Source organism: Didymella exigua (genome assembly GCF_010094145.1).
Source record: "Didymella exigua CBS 183.55 unplaced genomic scaffold M421scaffold_4, whole genome shotgun sequence".
Taxonomy (NCBI): Eukaryota; Fungi; Ascomycota; class Dothideomycetes; order Pleosporales; family Didymellaceae; genus Didymella; species Didymella exigua.
In genome coordinates, this window is record NW_022984778.1 from 49,527 (window position 1) to 67,545 (window position 18,019).

At 60.1% G+C, this 18,019-nt stretch overlaps 7 protein-coding genes across 7 annotated transcripts; 5 read left to right on the plus strand and 2 right to left on the minus strand.

Annotated features, from left to right (window-relative positions):
• The first annotated feature begins 1,024 nt into the window (after window positions 1-1,024).
• On the plus strand, window positions 1,025-3,674 carry M421DRAFT_416728 (uncharacterized protein). Its single transcript, XM_033591173.1, has 2 exons — window positions 1,025-1,990; window positions 2,101-3,674. Exons 1-2 carry the CDS (start codon window positions 1,341-1,343, stop codon window positions 3,188-3,190), a joined length of 1,740 nt encoding a protein of 579 aa, XP_033452247.1. The 5' UTR covers window positions 1,025-1,340; the 3' UTR covers window positions 3,191-3,674.
• Window positions 3,224-3,980, minus strand: M421DRAFT_282261 (uncharacterized protein). Its single transcript, XM_033588927.1, has 3 exons — window positions 3,933-3,980; window positions 3,681-3,887; window positions 3,224-3,574 (listed from the first exon to the last, which is right to left on the minus strand). The coding sequence occupies exons 2-3, from the start codon at window positions 3,811-3,813 to the stop codon at window positions 3,258-3,260; spliced, it is 450 nt and encodes a 149-aa protein (XP_033452248.1). The 5' UTR covers window positions 3,814-3,887; window positions 3,933-3,980; the 3' UTR covers window positions 3,224-3,257.
• A 529-nt stretch (window positions 3,981-4,509) lies between these two features.
• M421DRAFT_55189 (calreticulin precursor) lies at window positions 4,510-6,358 on the plus strand (the record flags this gene model as incomplete). The annotated part of the gene is made up of 4 exons (XM_033595287.1): window positions 4,510-4,620; window positions 4,673-4,955; window positions 5,009-5,139; window positions 5,189-6,358. 4 exons carry the CDS (start codon window positions 4,510-4,512, stop codon window positions 6,356-6,358), a joined length of 1,695 nt encoding a protein of 564 aa, XP_033452249.1.
• Window positions 6,359-6,968: 610 nt separating this feature from the next.
• On the plus strand, window positions 6,969-9,174 carry M421DRAFT_416731 (methylmalonate-semialdehyde dehydrogenase mitochondrial precursor). The gene is made up of 3 exons (XM_033591174.1): window positions 6,969-7,850; window positions 7,903-8,786; window positions 8,836-9,174. Exons 1-3 carry the CDS (start codon window positions 7,196-7,198, stop codon window positions 9,010-9,012), a joined length of 1,716 nt encoding a protein of 571 aa, XP_033452250.1. The 5' UTR covers window positions 6,969-7,195; the 3' UTR covers window positions 9,013-9,174.
• Window positions 9,175-10,442: 1,268 nt separating this feature from the next.
• Window positions 10,443-12,289, plus strand: M421DRAFT_282401 (uncharacterized protein). Its single transcript, XM_033588928.1, has 4 exons — window positions 10,443-11,020; window positions 11,072-11,149; window positions 11,208-11,516; window positions 11,592-12,289. The coding sequence occupies exons 1-4, from the start codon at window positions 10,711-10,713 to the stop codon at window positions 12,113-12,115; spliced, it is 1,221 nt and encodes a 406-aa protein (XP_033452251.1). The 5' UTR covers window positions 10,443-10,710; the 3' UTR covers window positions 12,116-12,289.
• Window positions 12,290-12,453: 164 nt separating this feature from the next.
• Window positions 12,454-12,904, minus strand: M421DRAFT_98254 (vacuolar ATPase assembly integral membrane protein VMA21; the record flags this gene model as incomplete). Its single annotated transcript, XM_033598595.1, has 3 exons — window positions 12,454-12,587; window positions 12,642-12,733; window positions 12,807-12,904. The coding sequence occupies 3 exons, from the start codon at window positions 12,902-12,904 to the stop codon at window positions 12,454-12,456; spliced, it is 324 nt and encodes a 107-aa protein (XP_033452252.1).
• Window positions 12,905-13,451: 547 nt separating this feature from the next.
• Window positions 13,452-17,171, plus strand: M421DRAFT_54805 (uncharacterized protein; the record flags this gene model as incomplete). Its single annotated transcript, XM_033595261.1, has 2 exons — window positions 13,452-14,615; window positions 14,724-17,171. 2 exons carry the CDS (start codon window positions 13,452-13,454, stop codon window positions 17,169-17,171), a joined length of 3,612 nt encoding a protein of 1,203 aa, XP_033452253.1.
• Between the last annotated feature and the right edge of the window lie 848 nt (window positions 17,172-18,019).

Genomic DNA, 18,019 nt, shown 5'->3' on the forward strand with positions numbered 1-18,019 from the left:
TTGAACCCTTTAACCCCACCGCGCTACATCTAGCGGTGCTTCTAGTATTCTAGTGGGGAGGGGGAGCGCGGAAGGGAACTTTGCGTGGCGTCCTTACTTGGTGAACAACGGAGCTTGCGGTTGCAAACGACGGATGTGAACATCTCGATGATCGCGCTGGTGAGTGTGTTTTGGTCGAGCTTGCGCGCGCCGTTTTCGTCATATCTGGGGCCAATCTCCACATGTTCCGCCCAGTGCCGAGCATGCAGCGCTGTGGAGGAGAGCGTTTGAGCGTCCGCTTGAGCGTCCCATTCAAGGCCAGCTGAGCGCGGCCACTGTGGGTTGCGTCACGCCCCGAGTGGTGAGCGTGGTGTTGAGGTGCTAAGCTGCAAGGCTAGACTATCTCGCAGGCACCCTGGCGAGTAGCAGAGGGCCAGGGCAGTACCTACTGAGTGCAGCGCGTCCACGGTTCCAAGCGCGGCACTCTGGGAACGTCGTCAGCCTCCTCTCACTGTTGGCTGGGAGGCTGTCTGATTGCAGCAGCCCCTCACCTTCCCCGCCTGCAGACCAGCCTGCGCGTGGAGGATGCGACCTGTTCCGCGAGGCTCGCCGTGGACCGCAGACTGCTGGCCGCGTAAACTCGACGGTCCAGGCTTTCGCGGGCTTTCGTTGGCATGCACAGCCGATCAGCCGAGACGCTGCAGCAGCCGAACGGAGCCACGAGCAGGGCTCTGCAGCAACGAGCAACATCTGCACTGGCCGAGCTGCCGTGGGTTCGGCAGGCTGCTCGCAGTTGGGCCTGTTGCTGCAGCATGGTAGGATTGTAAGCAGAAGGTCTCCCTGAGCAGACAGTGGGCCGGCTTATCGTGCCTGTTGCGTTCCATGGAGCGCGCGGAGGCCCAAGTGGACGCAAGCATGCATCGGCAGCATCGCGCGCCCTTGAAGGCTTGAACTTTCCGTGGGTCTGGGGAGGCATTTTGCCTTGGCCTTGCGCACTAAACTAGGCCTCGCCGCCAATTCGTTCTCCCCGGCGCCTCCAGGGCTCGCGCAACGTGCAAACTCATTCTCCCTTTTATTGCACTCCCCCCACGCACTCACTTACGCTTGCACCTGCTCCTTCACCCGCATGCCCGCGACCCGCACGCCCACAACTGTCAACACAACAGGAGCCCCCGCGCCGTCTGAACCCACTCGAGCATAAGACACCACGCATCCGCATGTCGACGCCGGCCCGCCGAAGGAACTCCGCCGCGGGCGCCCTGGAACCGGACCTCACCACCTCCTCCCACTCGCTGTGACTGCTACTGAGGCACTGAGCCCGATCCCGAGTCTGAGTTCGCGCCCCCCGCGCACCGCCCGCCATGACCGAAGTGCTGCACACGCCGCGCGAGGGCTCGCCGTTTGGAGCGCCGCCCATGGCCCGCACCACCTCGTCGACGAACCTGTATAGCGCCCTGCAGTCGCCCCGCCGGAACCACTTCTCGCTCAACGACCTGCGCGCCCACTCCGAGCAGTCCGAGTCGTCGCCCGCCTCCTCGCTGCACTCCGAGTCTTCCAGCAGCCTGTCCCTGGACACCCGCCTGGACGAGTCGAGCAGCGAAGACGACGCCCTTGCGTTCCCAGACTACGCCAAGAGCCGCCGGAGCTACCGCACGGCGACAGATGCATCCGAGCCCGCCGATGCGCCGAGCATCACCGTTACCGGCGAGCAGCCGCCATCCTCCGAGCCACACACGGCTGTCGGAGGGACAATACCCACCGACACGCCTCTCACTACACCGGACCCCGTCCCCCAATCCGAAGATGACACCGCTGTGCGGAAGGAGCCTTCACGTCACGTGGACTACCTCTCGTACGAGTGGCAGGAAGAGGACATTTGGTCCTCGTGGCGACACATTGTCGAGCACAGGAGCGTCTACGGCGAGCGCTCCAGGCTCGAAAATGCTTCGTGGCGGACGTGGGCCAAGGCCCAGTTCAAATTGAAGACTGTGTCGCCCGAGACGCTCAATTGGTAAGTTCCAAGCTTTTTGATCGGCACCCCTGCCTTTAGCGCCGATCATCCCCATCCGTGCACGGATGTCTAAGTTGTGTCTCGCGATCGAACGCTAACGAACAACGCAGGCTCAAAGACGTCGACGTGACATGGTTGTACGGCCCACTGCAGCCTGCCTGCAACAGGCTTGCCTCGCAGCAGACCTCGGAGCCCGTCAGCCGCCTGTCCAAGAGCAGCTCGTTCTTGGGCAATGCGAAGAAGCCCATCTTGAAGAAGCGCAGCATGTCCGAGGCCATGCTGCAAAAGTCGCTGTCATCGTCGTCGTTGGTAGCCGAGGCTGCAGAGATGGCCCAGCAACAGCGCACACCGACTGGGCAACTAGAGCGCCGGAAGCCTCGACCAATCATCGGCAGGAAGACTTCCGATATCCCCACTGCCTCTTCATTAATGTCGCGAACAACGAGCCGGGAACCCACTGATTACTTCACCTCGAGATCGACGTCGGGTCTCCACTCGCCATTCGACGGCGAGAAGAAGCATATTAGGTTCGACGACAAAGTCGAGCAGTGCATCGCAATTGAAACCAAAGACGGAGACGATGATGAAGATGACTTCAACCACAACCCCTGGGCGTCACAGAACGACGATGATTCGTCGTCTGACGAGGGCGTCGTCATGATGAAGCGTTCGCGCAAGAACAGGAGGCGACCATTATCGAGGACCTCGTCCAAGACCGACGTGACCGTTGTCAAAGCAACAAACAAGACCATTGAAAAGCTGCCGTCTACGACATTAAAATATAGAACGGACTCGCCAGACGTCACGGAACAGCAGCAGTCACACTCTCTGGGGTTTTGGAGATCAAGTAGATTATCTCCTTCCCCTTCCCAGGAAACCCTGAGGCCGTCTCGCCCATCGTCAAACTTCCTCCTCCCCGAAGACGACGTCGACGAGGACTACTTCAACCCTTCTGGAGCATTTGGTGTACAGCGCCCCGCAACTCCCACAGCTTCGGACCCACATTCATTGCGAAACAGGCATTTTGAAGTTCCCTCCAAATCCGGCGGTCTCCGTCGGACCGCATCAGGCATGATCGCCCCCTTCGAAGACACGGACGACGAGCCCCAGCGGGGAGGCATTCTGGGCAGCGTTGTAGATACGGTGAACACGGCGCGCGATATTGCACACGTGATTTGGAACGTGGGATGGAAGAATTGAGAATACGGATGTAGATGAGGAAAAAAAAAGGTGGTCATCACTAGCGACAGGCGTTATTGGCTTCCTTCTACTGTACCATCTTTGGGCTGGGCTTCTTCACATGGGCACGGGCATACACGGTCTGGGTGAAAGGCTTGGCTGGCTCTGGGACGGCGGTGTACATTGTGAATTTAGAACGCTTCCGAAGCTCGCTGCTGAGGGGTATGCATTGGCGCAGACTATGGATATAGTTCTGGCCGAATGATAATACATACGTTACATCCATGCTTCTTCCGACGTGCATGTGCGGAGTATCGTGCTCAACAGTTTGTTGGAAGGATGACGAAGCCGGACCAATGCGATGGGACCTTTGAGTGTGCGGTTCAATATTGAATGGGGCGACAGCTGACATGGTTTAAAGTCAATAAGTGCACGATTACCCCAGGTTTCAACTGTGGAGCTCCGCTTGTACGAGGACCGGGGAGTTCCACTGTTGCGAGTTGTCGCGTACACGAATGGTATTGCATGTCTGGGTCGTGGACGAACCGAGTCCAACAGCGTTCGTGCAAGGTGCATAGGCGCTGACTTGCCCCGTGTTTTCGGGGTTGTAATGCACAATCAAGTGATGAACCACTCCCACGCATGCAATGCCTATCTGGAGGCCGTCGAAGTGTATGCAGTTCTCAACATGCGCTGCATGCAGTGCCTCGTCTTCTACCTTCCCAATTCGTCAATCGTACGTGAATGCGCAAACAGCACATACCCTGACTTTTGCACAACACGGCGGACCAGTAGTCGTGCCATCTCAGATCCACGAACAGACCGTGCGTGGGATGTCACACATGCACAGGAAGTCGTTCACGGAAGAATTACAGCCTGCGAACGATGCTGTCTCGGTCAATGGTAGGACAAAGAGCTCTCAGCCTAGCGAGCACTAGCGCCAAAAGCCCCAAGACTGAACGTGGGCCAGGGTGCTGCAAGGAGGCTGCAATCGAGGCAAAAGCAATCTGAGCGAAGGGATGATATAACAGCCACGGTGTGAAGCCGCCGCTATAAGTTTCGCCTTTCTTTCACCCGAAACAATTGCGAGAGTGAAAGGCCAAGTGTTCGCTGTTCTCGAAGTATCCATTAGACTTACGGCTTGAGGGCCTCAGAAGAGCAGGGGTAGCGTGCGGCAGCCAATGAGGAGCTGAGCCCCAAGTTGACACGTTCACGTTCAGAGCTTCCTCCCGCATTTATTTATCAACCGCCGCGTCCCAGCTGGCGCCTCTTCCACTACTACTCTCCCTCCAGACTCTCCACCCAAGACCTCTGCCCATTTCCGACAGCAGGCAATCACAATGCGTTTCTCAATTGGAGCCACTGCAGCGCTCGCTGCCGCCGTTGTGCGCGCCGAAGAGCCCGCCGCCGAGGCTTCTTCCTCGACTGCGGTTGCGAAGCCGACCTTTACTGTACGTGGCCCGCGAGAAGCAGTCTGAAGGCGCATGCTAACAATTGCGCCAGCCCACTACACTCAAGGCTCCCTTCCTCGAGCAGTTCACAGACGACTGGGAGAGCCGATGGAAGGCTTCGCACGCAAAGAAAGACGTCAAGGCCGACGACGAGGAGTGGGCGTACATTGGTAACTGGGCCGTCGAGGAGCCCACTGTCCTGAAGGGCGTCGAGGGCGACAAGGGCCTCGTCGTCAAGGACAAGGCTGCTCACCACGCCATCTCGGCCAAGTTCCCCAAGCCTGTCGACAACAAGGACAACACCCTCGTTGTCCAGTACGAGGTCAAGCTCCAGAGTAAGTCAACTGCACTCGATCTGTGTAGAATTTGCCGACTAACACGCCCACAGACGGCCTCGAGTGCGGTGGTGCTTACCTGAAGCTCCTCAAGGAGGAGGCTGCTCTTCACGCCGAGGAGTTCTCCAACGCCTCGCCCTACGTGATCATGTTTGGCCCCGACAAGTGCGGTGCCACCAACAAGGTACGGCACATGAAATTGCAATTGCCCGCGCACAAGCTGACAGCTGCAGGTCCACTTCATCTTCAAGCACAAGAACCCCAAGACCGGCGAGTACGAGGAGAAGCACCTCAAGAACCCCCCGATGGCTCGCATCGTCAAGACCTCCACCCTCTACACTCTGATCGTCCGCCCCGACCAGAGCTTCGAGATCAAGATCGATGGCGAGTCCACTCGCAACGGTACCCTCCTCGAGGACTTCACCCCCTCGGTCAACCCCGAGGCCGAGATTGACGACGCCGACGACAAGAAGCCCGAGGACTGGGTTGACGAGGCCCGCATTGAGGACCCTGAGGCTACCAAGCCTGAGGACTGGGACGAGGACGCTCCCTTCGAGATTGTCGACGAGACCGCCGAGAAGCCCGAAGACTGGCTCGAGGATGAGCCCACCACCATCCCCGACCCCGAGGCTGTAAAGCCCGAGGACTGGGATAACGAGGAGGATGGTGACTGGGTCGCCCCCACTGTCCCCAACCCCAAGTGTGACGAGGCTGCTGGCTGCGGCAAGTGGGAGTCTCCCATGATCAAGAACCCCGCCTACAAGGGCAAGTGGACCGCCCCCTACATTGACAACCCTGCCTACAAGGGCGTCTGGGCCCCTCGCAAGATTGCAAACCCCAACTACTTCGAGGACAAGACGCCCGCCAACTTTGAGCCCATCGGCGCTGTCGGTATTGAGCTCTGGTCCATGCAGAACGACATCCTCTTCGACAACATCTACGTCGGTCACTCTGCTGAGGACGCCAAGGCCCTCGAGGAAGAGACTTTCGCTCCCAAGAAGGCCGCTGAGCAGGCTGAGGAGGAGGCACAGGCCCCCAAGCCCAAGGACTCTCCCAAGTCGCCCTCTGACCTCGTCTTCAAGGATGACCCAGCTCTCTACATCAAGGAGAAGCTGAACCTCTTCATCGAGATCGCTAAGCGCGACCCTGTTGAGGCCGTCAAGTTCGTTCCCGAGGTCGCCGGTGGTATCGCCGCTCTCGCCGTCACCATCCTTGTTCTCATCGTCTCTTTGTTCGCCGGCTCCGGTGCCGCTCCCTCCAAGGAGCAGGTCAAGGCCAAGGCTGAGCAGGCCAAGAAGGCTGCCGTTGATGCCAAGGACAAGGCTGCTGAGGCTGTCGCGTCGGGCTCCCAGAAGGCGCAGGCTGAGATCCAGAAGCGCCAGACTCGCTCATCTGCCCAGTAGATGCAGGACGAGACGCGGAGCTATTGATGGAATGGAGGAAGAAGTTGAAGTTGTTTGATTTTATAGCGACCAGCCCCAGACAAGAGTCTGTGAGGCCATCGATATCGTAATTACGATGGTGATTGTTTCAAGGTTATATATCGTTCGGATAAAAAGGCGTAATAGTGTATCATAGCCGCTGTCTTGGATTGGCACAACGAATCGACTTTGAACATCATGACATGTACCATTATTGATCGCATCTACCATTACTGTTTGCTATCGTGTTTGTTATGAGTGCTTGCCGCAGATGACAACCATTTCGTCTCTCGTGAGGAATGGCGGAAAGATGGCAGGTCAGGCAACGTCTTGTACACTCCACAGCTTGACGGGGTTTCCCAAAAGTGAATCAGGCGCTGTTTTTGATGCCATTGACCGCTGACAAGTGATAGGGGAACACACCGCCCTGATGAGTGCAAGATTCGAGATTATGTTTGTGAATCGATAGGTAACTTATGGCGGAGTCTGCGTTCGGAGTAGACACCCCCATCGAGCTTGGCGTGTAGGGCGTTTACCTATCAGCCTTTGCTGTTCTCCGCTTGTCGGCGGCGCTGCAAGGTGCGGGACAAAGCTCCCCTTGACCCTTGACCTCGGGACTTGCGGGGAGACCTCCACATCAACCGTCGGCCACCAAGGGCAGGTCGGAGTCTGTTTTCCTTCAAAGCCGCGAACAGCCTTTAGCTTCGTAGCTATTCGTCTGTGCCGAAGCTTCAAAAGTAGCCGAGCCCTCTTTCTGGCGGTCAACTGAGCGCCTACTTGTCCTCGTTGCCCCCCATCCTCTGTCGGTTGAGCGGAAACATGGCCTCCCGTCGTGCTATCGCGCGCATACCGGCGCTGGCCGCTCGCTCGTCCCTCCACCGCGCAGCACCTCTCTGCACCAGGATGTCGTCCCCCGTGAGCGTCAACAAGGTCGCTGCCAGGCGGCTTCATGCCACCGCGCAGCACTTGAAGCCTGCGGGCGTTGCTGCTGCGGAGGGCTACCCCATGACCCACGAGAAGATTGCGTCGCCCGAGGACACACCGAACTTCCTCGACAACAAGTTTGTGGCTTCAAAGGCGACAAAATGGATCGACCTCCACGATCCTGCCTCGAACAACTTGGTCACGAGAGTGCCCCAGAGCACGGATGAGGAGCTCAAGGCCGCGGTCGACAGCGCTGAGAAGGCGTTCCCCGCGTGGAAGGCCACCAGCGTGCTCCACAGGCAGCAGATCTTGTTCAAGTACACAGCGCTCATCCGCGAGAACTGGGACAGGCTCGCTGCCAGCATCACGCTCGAGCAGGGCAAGACGTTTGCCGATGCGCGAGGCGATGTCCTCCGTGGTCTGCAGGTCGCAGAGACGTCGTGCGGCATTCCCACCCAGATGACCGGCGAGGTGCTCGAGGTCTCCAAGGACATGGAGACTCGCAGCTACAGGGAGCCGCTGGGTGTTGTTGCTGCCATCTGCCCCTTCAGTGAGTGCCCGTCTGGCGCGCGGGAGCGACGTGGTGCTAACGAGCTGTCCAGACTTCCCTGCCATGATTCCCCTCTGGACGATCCCCATCGCTGCGGCTACTGGCAACACTGTCGTCCTCAAGCCCTCTGAGCGCGATCCCGGTGCGTGCATGATCCTGGCTGAGCTCGCCGAGAAGGCCGGGTTCCCTCCCGGTGTCATCAACATCGTGCACGGCTCTGCCAGGACGGTCGACTTCATCCTCGACGAGCCCCGCATCAAGGCCATTAGCTTCGTCGGCTCCAACAAGGCCGGAGAGTACATCTTCGCGCGCGGGTCTGCCAACGGCAAGCGTGTGCAGGCCAACCTCGGTGCGAAGAACCACGCGGCTGTCCTGCCCGACTGCAACAAGAACCACGCTCTGAACGCGATTGCGGGCGCTGCTTTCGGTGCCGCGGGCCAGCGATGCATGGCTCTCAGCACGCTTGTGCTGGTCGGCGAGACCAAGGAGTGGGTCGGCGAGATTGCCGAGCGCGCAAAGGCTCTCAAGATGGACGGTGGTTTTGAAAAGGACGCTGATCTCGGCCCTGTCATCAGCCCCGAGTCCAAGAAGCGCATCGAGGAGCTGATCGCCAGCGCCGAGGAGGAGGGTGCGACGATTCTGCTCGACGGGCGTGGCCAGAAGCCCGCGTCGGGCAAGTACCCCAACGGCAACTGGGTCGGCGCCACCATTATTGCGAACGTCAAGCCGCACATGAAGTGCTACCGCGAGGAGATCTTCGGGCCGGTGCTTGTGTGCTTGAACGTCGAGACGATCGACGAGGCGATTGAGATGATCAACGCGAACGAGTACGGCAACGGCACGGCCATTTTCACGCGGTCCGGCGCGACGGCAGGCAAGTTCCAGCGCGAGATTGAGGCCGGGCAGGTTGGTATCAACGTGCCCATTCCCGTGCCGGTAAGTAGCCGTCTTCCAAAGATGGGTTTATGTCACTGACGAATACCAGCTGCCCATGTTCTCGTTCACGGGCAACAAGAAGTCGATCGCGGGCGGCGGGGCCAACACGTTCTACGGCAAGCCCGGGCTGCAGTTCTACACGCAGCAGAAGACGGTGACGAGTTTCTGGAGCAGCGAGGACGCGATTGCGAGGAAGGCGGATGTGGCCATGCCGACGCAGTCGTAGGTGTTGCTCATCCAGTTTGTAGCATTGCACATGCAGTTTGTAGCATTGCACATCCAGTTTGTAGTATTGCATATCCAATTGTAGTGATTGCACATCTAGTTTGTAGTATTGCATATCCAATTGTAGTAATTGCACATGCAGTTTATAGCATTGCACATCCAGTTTGTAGTGATTGCACATGCAGTTTGTAGTGATTGCACATGCAGTTTGTAGCATTGCACATCTAGTTTGTAGTATTGCATATCCAATTGTAGCGATTGCACGGCTTGATTCACAATGCCTGCGTACACCACTTTTTAATACATTTGCACTCGATCCACTTTGCGTGAAAGCAACGCAGTCGATTCACAATCGATCCGCGTCGACAAGGATGACGGTGCATGTGCGGAGGTGGTGGACGAGACGTGGTTATCTGACGGCATGCAGCGGTTGTGGTGCCGGAGCGGGCGACGTTTTCTACGCACATGTTTCGAAAGCCGTGGTGGGCTAGGCAGGCTAGTGGTGCAGGCTATTGGCTAGAGGGTAGCCCATAGGCTAGACGGCAGTTCACAGGCTAGGCAGCTTACAGGAAGGGGGCAGTCCACAGGCTAGGCGGTTTACAGACTAGGTAGTTTACAGGCTAGGTAGTTTACAGGCTAGGTAATTTACAGGCTAGAGGGCAGTTTACAGCAGCGGCGGGCTGTGCAGTGAATGGACGTGTCATGGTCATCATCACGACCGGATCATTATCAGGACGGATCATCATCACGACGGGTCATCATCACGACGAGTCATCATCGCGACGAGTCGTCGAGAGCATCTGTGCTGCCGGGCGTTGCACGGCACTGCCAGCGGACTTGTGGTTTCGAGATGGCTTCGAGATGGCTGCAAGATGGCTGCGAGATGGCTGCGAGATGGCTGCGAGATGCGGACGGCTGCGAGATGGCTGGGTGCTGAATGTCACCGGCTGTGGGCGGTTGCTATGGCTGCAAAAAGCATTTGTGGCTGGGTGTGCTATTCCAGGAACCGCCGGCCGTACCCAGGTATGGCAGGACGCAAGCGGATGGCCAGCGGCCGGTGGCGAGGAATGTCTGCATGCACAACAAGCGAGAAGAAATAAACCCGTTGTGCAGTGTTTTGTCCTGTGCAAGGGCTGCCCGTTTTCGTCGCCATTATCGCAGTACCCAGATATTATTATTAGCAAGTTGCTCCACTGGCGATCACTGACGTGTGCGTGTCAGAAGCCTGAGGCGCATCGTCCCCAGCTGCAATTGGCCCGGCAGCGCGTGGCAACCGTCTCGCGGTCGATTACGCAGCCCAGGCGCGCTCAACATTCACTACTGCGCGGCGCTTTGGGAGCAGCAGATAATACCGCCGCCGCTTCCATTGCCGCGTCGCTGCACCGCTGCACCGCTGCACTGCCGCACCGCTCCACCACTCCATCACTCCATCGCTACATCACTCCATCGCTACATCGCTACGTCGCAACATCGCTACGTCGCTCCGCCGCTCGTGCTCGCACACGAAACGCAGCTGTCGCACCACACTATCGCTATCGCTATCGCCTTTGCCCTCATCTGCGCGGATCCCCACGCACAGCCCACGCCGCAATCCATCGCCTCGCCGCGCTCCACCCGATCGCAGACGGTCGCTCGAGGGCTCCGCTCTACCCGCTCACCAGCCTCGCTGCAGCCATAGCGCGCCAGAAAACTGGGAACAATGTCGGCCGCCATGGGTCCGCAGCAAGCCAGGCCCGCTCCCGGGCGGGCGCGCGCAAAGTCGGGCGCCTTCAGCTTCCGCAGCCAGGGCTCCGAGGACAACAGCAACAGCAACAGCAACAGCAACAGCACCGGCACCGGCAACAGCACCGGCAACAGCACCGGCAACAGCAACAGCCACGGCAACGCGCCGTCCAAGAGCCCCAAGAGCAAGCACGCCCGCAAGGAGAGCGACAGCGAGCGCCGCAAGACGCACTACGACCCGTCCACCAAGGCGAACCCAAACGCCGCCATGAACGAAGCCCAGCCGAGTGAGTCGGCAGTCGGCAGGCCGCGAATCGAATAGCTGACCCGCCTTGCAGTCGCCGCCGCGCTCGAGAAGCCCACGCTCCAGTCCCTCCGCTCGTTCCAGCACAGCGACGCCCACGGCAACCTGATCGGTGAGTCGCCATGCGCACACACCTCCCGCCCGACCAAGTCACAGCTAACACGCCGCAGCCGAGCCCGACCTCTCCAACCCGACGCGCTCGCGATGGGAGCGCCCGCTCGACACGATCCGCTCGTTCGAAGCCGCCATTGACGGCGAGTACCGCCGGCGCGCCTCGCAGATGCGCGCCGACCAGACCGACGTCATGTCCAGCTACGGCGGTGCGTCGCGCCGCTCCTCGTACTACGGCGGCGCGCCCGACGCCCAGCGCCACTCGGCCAGCACATACCACGGCAACAGCGCCAACAGCGGCAACAACGGCAACCACAGCTTCGCCGCCCGCCCGCCCCGCGACTCGTACGACAACGGCTTCGCCCAGGGCGGCCCCGTCGGCGGGCCTCCGCGCGTCCGCTACGGCACGCGCATGCAGTCGGACCCCGGCTGGGGCGCCCAAGGCGCCCGCATGGGCCCGCCGCAGAACGTGTACGGCCAGCCGCCGCCAAACGGCCACCAGCAGAGCCGCGACACGGTGCACACCAACGGCTCCAACGGCAGCAACAGCGACGGCGCGTACGCCACCGACCCGAGCGACAACTCGTCGCTGGAGCGCTCCCTGCCCGTCCGCCCGCCACACGCCGATGCCGCCGAGCAGTACGGCGCCAACGGCTACGGCGGGCCCATTAGAGAAGAGCAGCAGGGCGACTACCAGCAGGGCGGCTACTTTCAGCAGCAGCAGGGCGGCTTCCAGCAGCAGCAGGGCGGCTACCAGCAGCAGCAGGGCGGCTACCAGCAACAGCAGGGCGGCTACCAGCAACAGCAGGGCGGCGCGCCGCCGCCGCCGCCCAAAGCTGCGCCCATCAGGCTCGGCGGCGAGGAGGGCGGCGCCGCGCCCGCGGACAGGCCGGGCGTGTTGCGGAAAGAAAGCGCGGGCGAGGACAAGCGGCGGAGCTGGTTCAAGCGGCGGTTCAGCAAGGACTGAAGACGACATTTTTACCTTTTGGGACACGAAATCATTTGAACGCGTACACGACGGCGTTGGGCGCGGACCGAGTCACTCTAGTGCGGTGCTACAGGAGCGTTTCTTGCATTGCTCGTGCGAAAGCTATGTGGTAATCTGTAATGCATGTTGTTTGATCTGCCTGTGATCTGCCTGTGATCTGCCCGTGTTTTAAGCCTCTGCCTGTGTTTTAAGCCTCTGCCCGTGTTTTCAGCCTCTGCCCGTGTTTTCAGCCTCTGATCTGCCCGTATTTTCAGGATCTGCCCGTTTTCAGAATCTGCCCGTGTTTTCAGAATCAGCCCGTGTTTCCAGCCTCTCCTCTACAACCCCTTCTTCTCGCGCTCGGCGTCCTCGGCCTGCTCTCGCTGGTCGTCCATAAAGGCCATGACCACGTACCCAATCAGCACGACGTTGGCCATCAGCGCCGCCAGCCCGCCGGCGTAGGTTGCGTTTCCTGGCCTGTTAGCTCGGCTGCACCCCGACTCCATGTACATGTGAGGACGCGCACCCTTGAACACGTAGGCGGCGGTGAAGAAGTAGGTCCCGATCGGCAGCGTGATCATGGCAAAGGTAAACGACATGAGCTTGAAGATGACGCCGCTGGAAAAGTCAGCCACGCTGGGCGGCATGAGCAGAGGTCTTGTCTGAGCACATGTCCAACATGAAGACTCACCGCGGCACGGCAGGCGACGTGTTCGACGGCCCCGGAGCGCCTCTGCCGTCGTAGTCCGCGCTCGTCGCGCTCGACGCGACTGTTCTTCGTGTGGTCATCTTGTGTCGTGGTGGTGGTGGTGGTGGTCGACTCGACTTGGCGTCGAGCCCTCGGGCCAATAGTGCGTGACAGCCGCTGACGTTGCGCGCACGGCCCAGCTACCTACCACTTAACGCGCCCGCGCCCCGTGGAAAAGCGCGAAAAGCGCGAAAAGCGCGTCTGGGGGTCGTCGAGGCACGAAGAAATCGTGCGGCTCTTTGTTCTTTTGGGATCCTTGCGCACTGCCTTTACGTCTTTTGGTCTGCGGCTCTGGTCCATTGCAGGCTGTCTCGTCGGCCGCTTTGTCTGGATTGTCTGGATTGTCTGGATTGTCTGGATTGTTGAACTGTCTGCATTGTTTGCATTGTCTGCATTGTCTGCACTGTCTGCAGTCTGCGTTGTTGAATTGTCTGCAGTCTGCTCTTTCACCGACCGCGCCTTTTGTCTCTGGCGGTCCAGCGCGCCTGTCGATTGCTGCGGCGATCCTTTCGATCTTGAACCTCTCCAAAGTAAAGAGGTCAACACGCCTTCTGCCGCACAGTACTAATGTGCCCCGACGACCCCATCATGTCCTCGTCGCCTCCGCCCGCCGACCTCATCGTGTCCTCGTCGCCTCCGCCCGCCGCGCACAAGTCCAAAGCCACACAGCCGACACAGCCTATGCCCGCGCGCTCGCCGCACGTTTCCACGCGCTCGCCGCACGTTTCCACGCGCTCGCCACACTTCACGTCCGACGTCACCCAGCCCACGCAATTGCTCACCCCGAAAGCGACCCGGATGCGCCCCGTCGACCTCGCCTCATCACCGCAACTGCAAGTCCCGCGCTCGTCGCCCGGCCTGGAGCGCCTCTCCTCGGCCGCCGCGCAGTCGCAGTCGCAGTCGCAGTCGCAGTCGCACCCACACACGCAGCGCCCGTACGGCTTCAACCCCATGGCCCCGCCAGGAACGGGCTTCTTCCCGCCCGCGCCCGTCCGCAGACCCGTCTACGACCTCACCGACGACGATGCGCCCGTCGAGCGCGACCCGGACGAGGACGAGGCGTCGTTCAGGTCCAACATCCCGCTCAGCAAGGTCGAGATGGGCGGCCGCGCCTCGCGGGTCGACGAGACACCGCCCAAGCCGAGCTGGGACCTGTCGGGCTATGCGTACAAGGTCGTGCAGCAGGCGTCGAGGAAGCGCGGCGCCGACGACGACGACACGCGGAGCCCGAGCCCGCGCGCGAAGAAGGCGAAGCCGCCGCCCCGACAGGCTGGGCCGAGCCGCGCCATGCCCGTGCATGTCGACCTGACGAGCGACACCGACATGGCCCTGTCGGATATCCAGGACTTTGATCTCCGCAGGAAGACGACGAGGCTGCAGGCTGTCTTCATCAGCAAGCCCGTCTCCCTCCTCTACAAGGTCCTCGTCGACAGGAGAGGCCACTACGAGGATGCCATGGCCCATCTCGCCGAGCAAGACTCGGACGATGAGCTCATGAAATCGCCCCAGGCCGGCGTTGCCAAGCGCACTGGCAGCGTTGCGCAGCCCAAGAAGACTGCGGAGCGCAAGCTGAACGCGCCCGTCAAGTCGCTCATGGACAAGTACTCCAAGGCCGCGCTGACATACAGCGCGACGGCGAGTCCCGCCGCCACAGACGCCGAGCAGCCCAAGAAGCGCAGGCTCGTCCGTGGGCGCAAGAAGCTCGTGTCTGAGAGCGACGACGAGCCTATGACTCCGCCGCGGCCGCACACCGTGGAGGCCAAGGCCCAGGCGAACAAGGAGGCCAAGGCCCAGGCGGACAAGGAGGTCAAGGCCCAGGCGGACAAGGAAATCAAGGCCCAGGCGGACAAGGAGGCCAAGGCCCAGGCGAAAGCGCCCGTCGTGGTGTCGGACCACGACAACGAGGGCGTCATTGCCATCTCGGATGACGACGAGGGCATCGTTGCCATTTCAGACGACGACTCGGACGCGGCCGCTGCATCTGACAAAGACCGCAAGTTCAGCACCGACGACCTGCTGGACTTCTTCAACGATTGCTCGGTCGAGGCCATGGTTGACCTGTCCGGTCACAAGGAGGAGGAAGTCGATGAGCTGCTGAAACAGCGGCCCTTTTATTCTCTGGACGCGGTACGGAAGATGCACGTCGATCTGAAAGCCAAGGAAGGGCAAGAAAAGGGCAAGAAGAAGGCGCGCAAGCCGAGGATCACGTTCGGTGCTCGCCTGGTCGAGTCTGCCGAGGACATGTGGGATGCGTACTCGACCATCGACTCGGTTGTCAAGCAGTGCGAGCATCTCGGAAAGCCAATGGTCGCCGGCATGGCTCGCTGGGGCATCAACATTTTCGGGGCTTCGACAGACGGCGAGGTCGATGCGGTCACCCTCGACGACAGCAGTGACACGAGCTCGACTCGCGACTCGGGCTACCACACACCGAAGAGCGGCCATGGCAGCGACACCGAGAGCGGCGGCCTCCGCAAGACGAGCAGCAAGATGAAGCTCCTGAAGCAGCCGGCCATCATGAACGACGACATTGAGTTGAAGGACTACCAGGTCGTCGGTCTGAACTGGCTGAATCTGCTCTGGCAGAATGGCATCTCCGGAATCCTGGCCGACGACATGGGCCTGGGCAAGACCTGCCAAGTCATTGCCTTTTTGTCGCACCTGAAAGAGCAAGGGGAGGGCCGTCCGACGCTCGTCATCGTGCCCGGGTCGACGCTGGAGAACTGGTGTCGAGAGTTTGAGCGCTTCTCCACCAAGGTCAACTTCACGCCCTACTACGGCTCGCAAGCCGAGCGCTTCGAATCGCAAGACACCATTCGAGGCAACATCGAGACGGGCCATTGCGACGTCATCATCACCACTTACGATCTGGCGTACCGCAAGGAGGACAACGTCTTCCTGCGCAAGTGCAGGCCGCAAATCTGCATCTTCGATGAGGGCCACGTTCTGAAAAACGCAAACACGGCGCGGTACAAGAGCTTGATGCGCATCACTCCAAGGTGCCGGATTCTCCTGACGGGCACGCCGCTGCAGAACAGCCTGCAGGAGCTCATGTCGATTCTCGGGTTCCTGATGCCGAGCGTCTTCTACGACAAGCACGACGACAGCGTGCAGGAGATGCTGCAGATTCTGTTCAAGCACAAGGCCAAAGTCACCGAGAGCGATTCTCACAGCACTCTGCTCTCGGCACAGCGCGTCCAGCGCGCTCGTACCATGCTGACGCCGTTCATCCTCCGCCGCAAGAAGGCCCAGGTGCTGAAGCATCTTCCTCGGAAGACCTGCCGTGTCGAGTACTGCGAGCTCACCGACACACAGAAGACGCTGTACGACGAGCAGTTGCAGAAGCAGCGCAAGATCCTGCTCGACCGCGCTGCTGGCCTACCCGTCAAGGATCACGCCAACGTCATGATGAAGCTTCGACAGGCTGCGATCCATCCCCTGCTCTTCAGGCACCGCTACACAGACGACAAGATCCGGAAGATGTCCAAGGCGTGCCTGCGCGAGGACACGTTTGCAGAAAGCAACCCCGACATCATCTACGAGGAGCTGCAGCTGTACCAGGACTACCAGTGCCACTCCCTGGCCATGAAGTACCCGGGCGCACTCAAGAAGTTTGAGCTCAAAGACCGCGAGTGGATGGACAGCGGCAAAGTCCAGACCCTCCTCGCGCTGCTCAAAAAGTACCAGGCCAACGGCGACCGCGCCCTCGTCTTCTCCCAGTTCACGTCCGTCATGGACATACTCGGCTGGGTCTTTGACGACCACGACATCCCCTACATGCGCATGGACGGCTCCACGCCCATTGCCGCGCGCCAGTCGCTGATGGACGATTACCACAACGACGCCAGCATCCCCGTATTCATGCTGAGCACAAAGTCGGGCGGCGCAGGCATCAACCTCGCCTGCGCAAACAAGGTCGTCATCTTCGACAGCAGCTTCAACCCGCAGGACGACATCCAGGCCGAGAACCGCGCCCACCGCGTCGGCCAGACGAGGGAGGTCGAGGTCGTCCGCCTCGTCACCAGGCACACGGTCGAGGAGCAGATCTACGCCCTGGGCGTGAGCAAGCTCGAGCTCGACAAGATGGTGCAGGGCGAGGAGCAGGATGACGCTGGCACGAACAAGGGCAGGAAAAAGACGCTCACGAGCGGCGCCGCGACGCCCGCGCTCACCAAGGCTGATGAGGCGGGCATCAGCGCTGTCGAGGCGATGCTGCTGCAGCAGATGATGGGCTCGGGCGCGGCGGATGTCAAAGACCAGTTCAAACAGGGGCTGGAGAAGGCGGGTTTGGATCTGAGCGCTGCCTAGGCGGGGCGGCGATGCGCTTGTTGGAATGCTTCCTTGTCGCTGGCATTGTCGTCAAGAGTGAGCGCGCAGAGGATATGCGGCGCAGAGGATATGCGGCCCACACTGGGCTTGGAGCATTGTGCATGCCAATGGCATCTCGTATGGACGAATTCACGCATTAACGCGGCGGGCGTGCTGACTGATGTGTCTTGCGATATGATATCACTGCTTGTAATCGAAACATGTACATCTCGTGCCGAGGCGTTCGTGCCGTGCATAAATACCCCCCGCCCTCCGCTCTCACTCTCTCCCCTTTTTCCTCTTCTCACACTCGTGTTTGCGCGGTGTTTGAATGGCACCGAGGAAGAAGCCATGTGCTGCGTTTCAGCCCCATCCTGTCCCTCTCCAACCGCAACCGCAACCGCATCCGCAACCGCAACTGCAACTGCAATCGCAACCGCAACCGCAACTTCAACCGCAACCGCAATCGCAACCGCAATCGCAACCGCAACATGAAATCAAAATTAACGTGGTCCACCACCGAGCGGATCACCCCACCGAGCGAATCACTCTGCCAAGACCACAACGCTTTCTACTATCAATTACAATGGCTCAACCAGTTGATCTTGAATTACTTTCCTGTGCAGATAGAGTTATACTTGCTACCCAAGCAATGAAATCTAACGCGTCACTAAGCCAGCGACGCGCTGCTGCTATCTACAAGGTTCCTCAAAGTACACTTAGCCATCAAGGCGCCGGAAGAACCCCACGACGCGATACCCACCCCAACTCATCTAAGCTTCAGAAGCATGAAGAGGAGGCAGTTATACAATATATAAGGAAGCTTGACGCTAGAGGCTTTGCCCCTA

Excerpts from the sequence above, each read along its gene's own strand:
- M421DRAFT_416731 (XM_033591174.1), top strand. The coding sequence starts at position 7,196 with ATGGCCTCCCGTCGTGCTATCGCGCGCATACCGGCGCTGGCCGCTCGC. Across the intron at positions 7,851-7,902 it reads TGCTGCCATCTGCCCCTTCA|ACTTCCCTGCCATGATTCCC; the intron begins GTGAGTGCCCGT and ends CGAGCTGTCCAG. Across the intron at positions 8,787-8,835 it reads ACGTGCCCATTCCCGTGCCG|CTGCCCATGTTCTCGTTCAC; the intron begins GTAAGTAGCCGT and ends GACGAATACCAG.
- M421DRAFT_416728 (XM_033591173.1), top strand. The coding sequence starts at position 1,341 with ATGACCGAAGTGCTGCACACGCCGCGCGAGGGCTCGCCGTTTGGAGCG. Across the intron at positions 1,991-2,100 it reads TCGCCCGAGACGCTCAATTG|GCTCAAAGACGTCGACGTGA; the intron begins GTAAGTTCCAAG and ends CGAACAACGCAG.
- M421DRAFT_282261 (XM_033588927.1), bottom strand. The coding sequence starts at position 3,813 with ATGCGTGGGAGTGGTTCATCACTTGATTGTGCATTACAACCCCGAAAA. Across the intron at positions 3,575-3,680 it reads AGACATGCAATACCATTCGT|CTGTCGCCCCATTCAATATT; the intron begins GTACGCGACAAC and ends AAACCATGTCAG.
- M421DRAFT_282401 (XM_033588928.1), top strand. The coding sequence starts at position 10,711 with ATGTCGGCCGCCATGGGTCCGCAGCAAGCCAGGCCCGCTCCCGGGCGG. Across the intron at positions 11,021-11,071 it reads CATGAACGAAGCCCAGCCGA|TCGCCGCCGCGCTCGAGAAG; the intron begins GTGAGTCGGCAG and ends CCCGCCTTGCAG. Across the intron at positions 11,517-11,591 it reads CGACAACGGCTTCGCCCAGG|GCGCCCGCATGGGCCCGCCG; the intron begins GCGGCCCCGTCG and ends GGGGCGCCCAAG.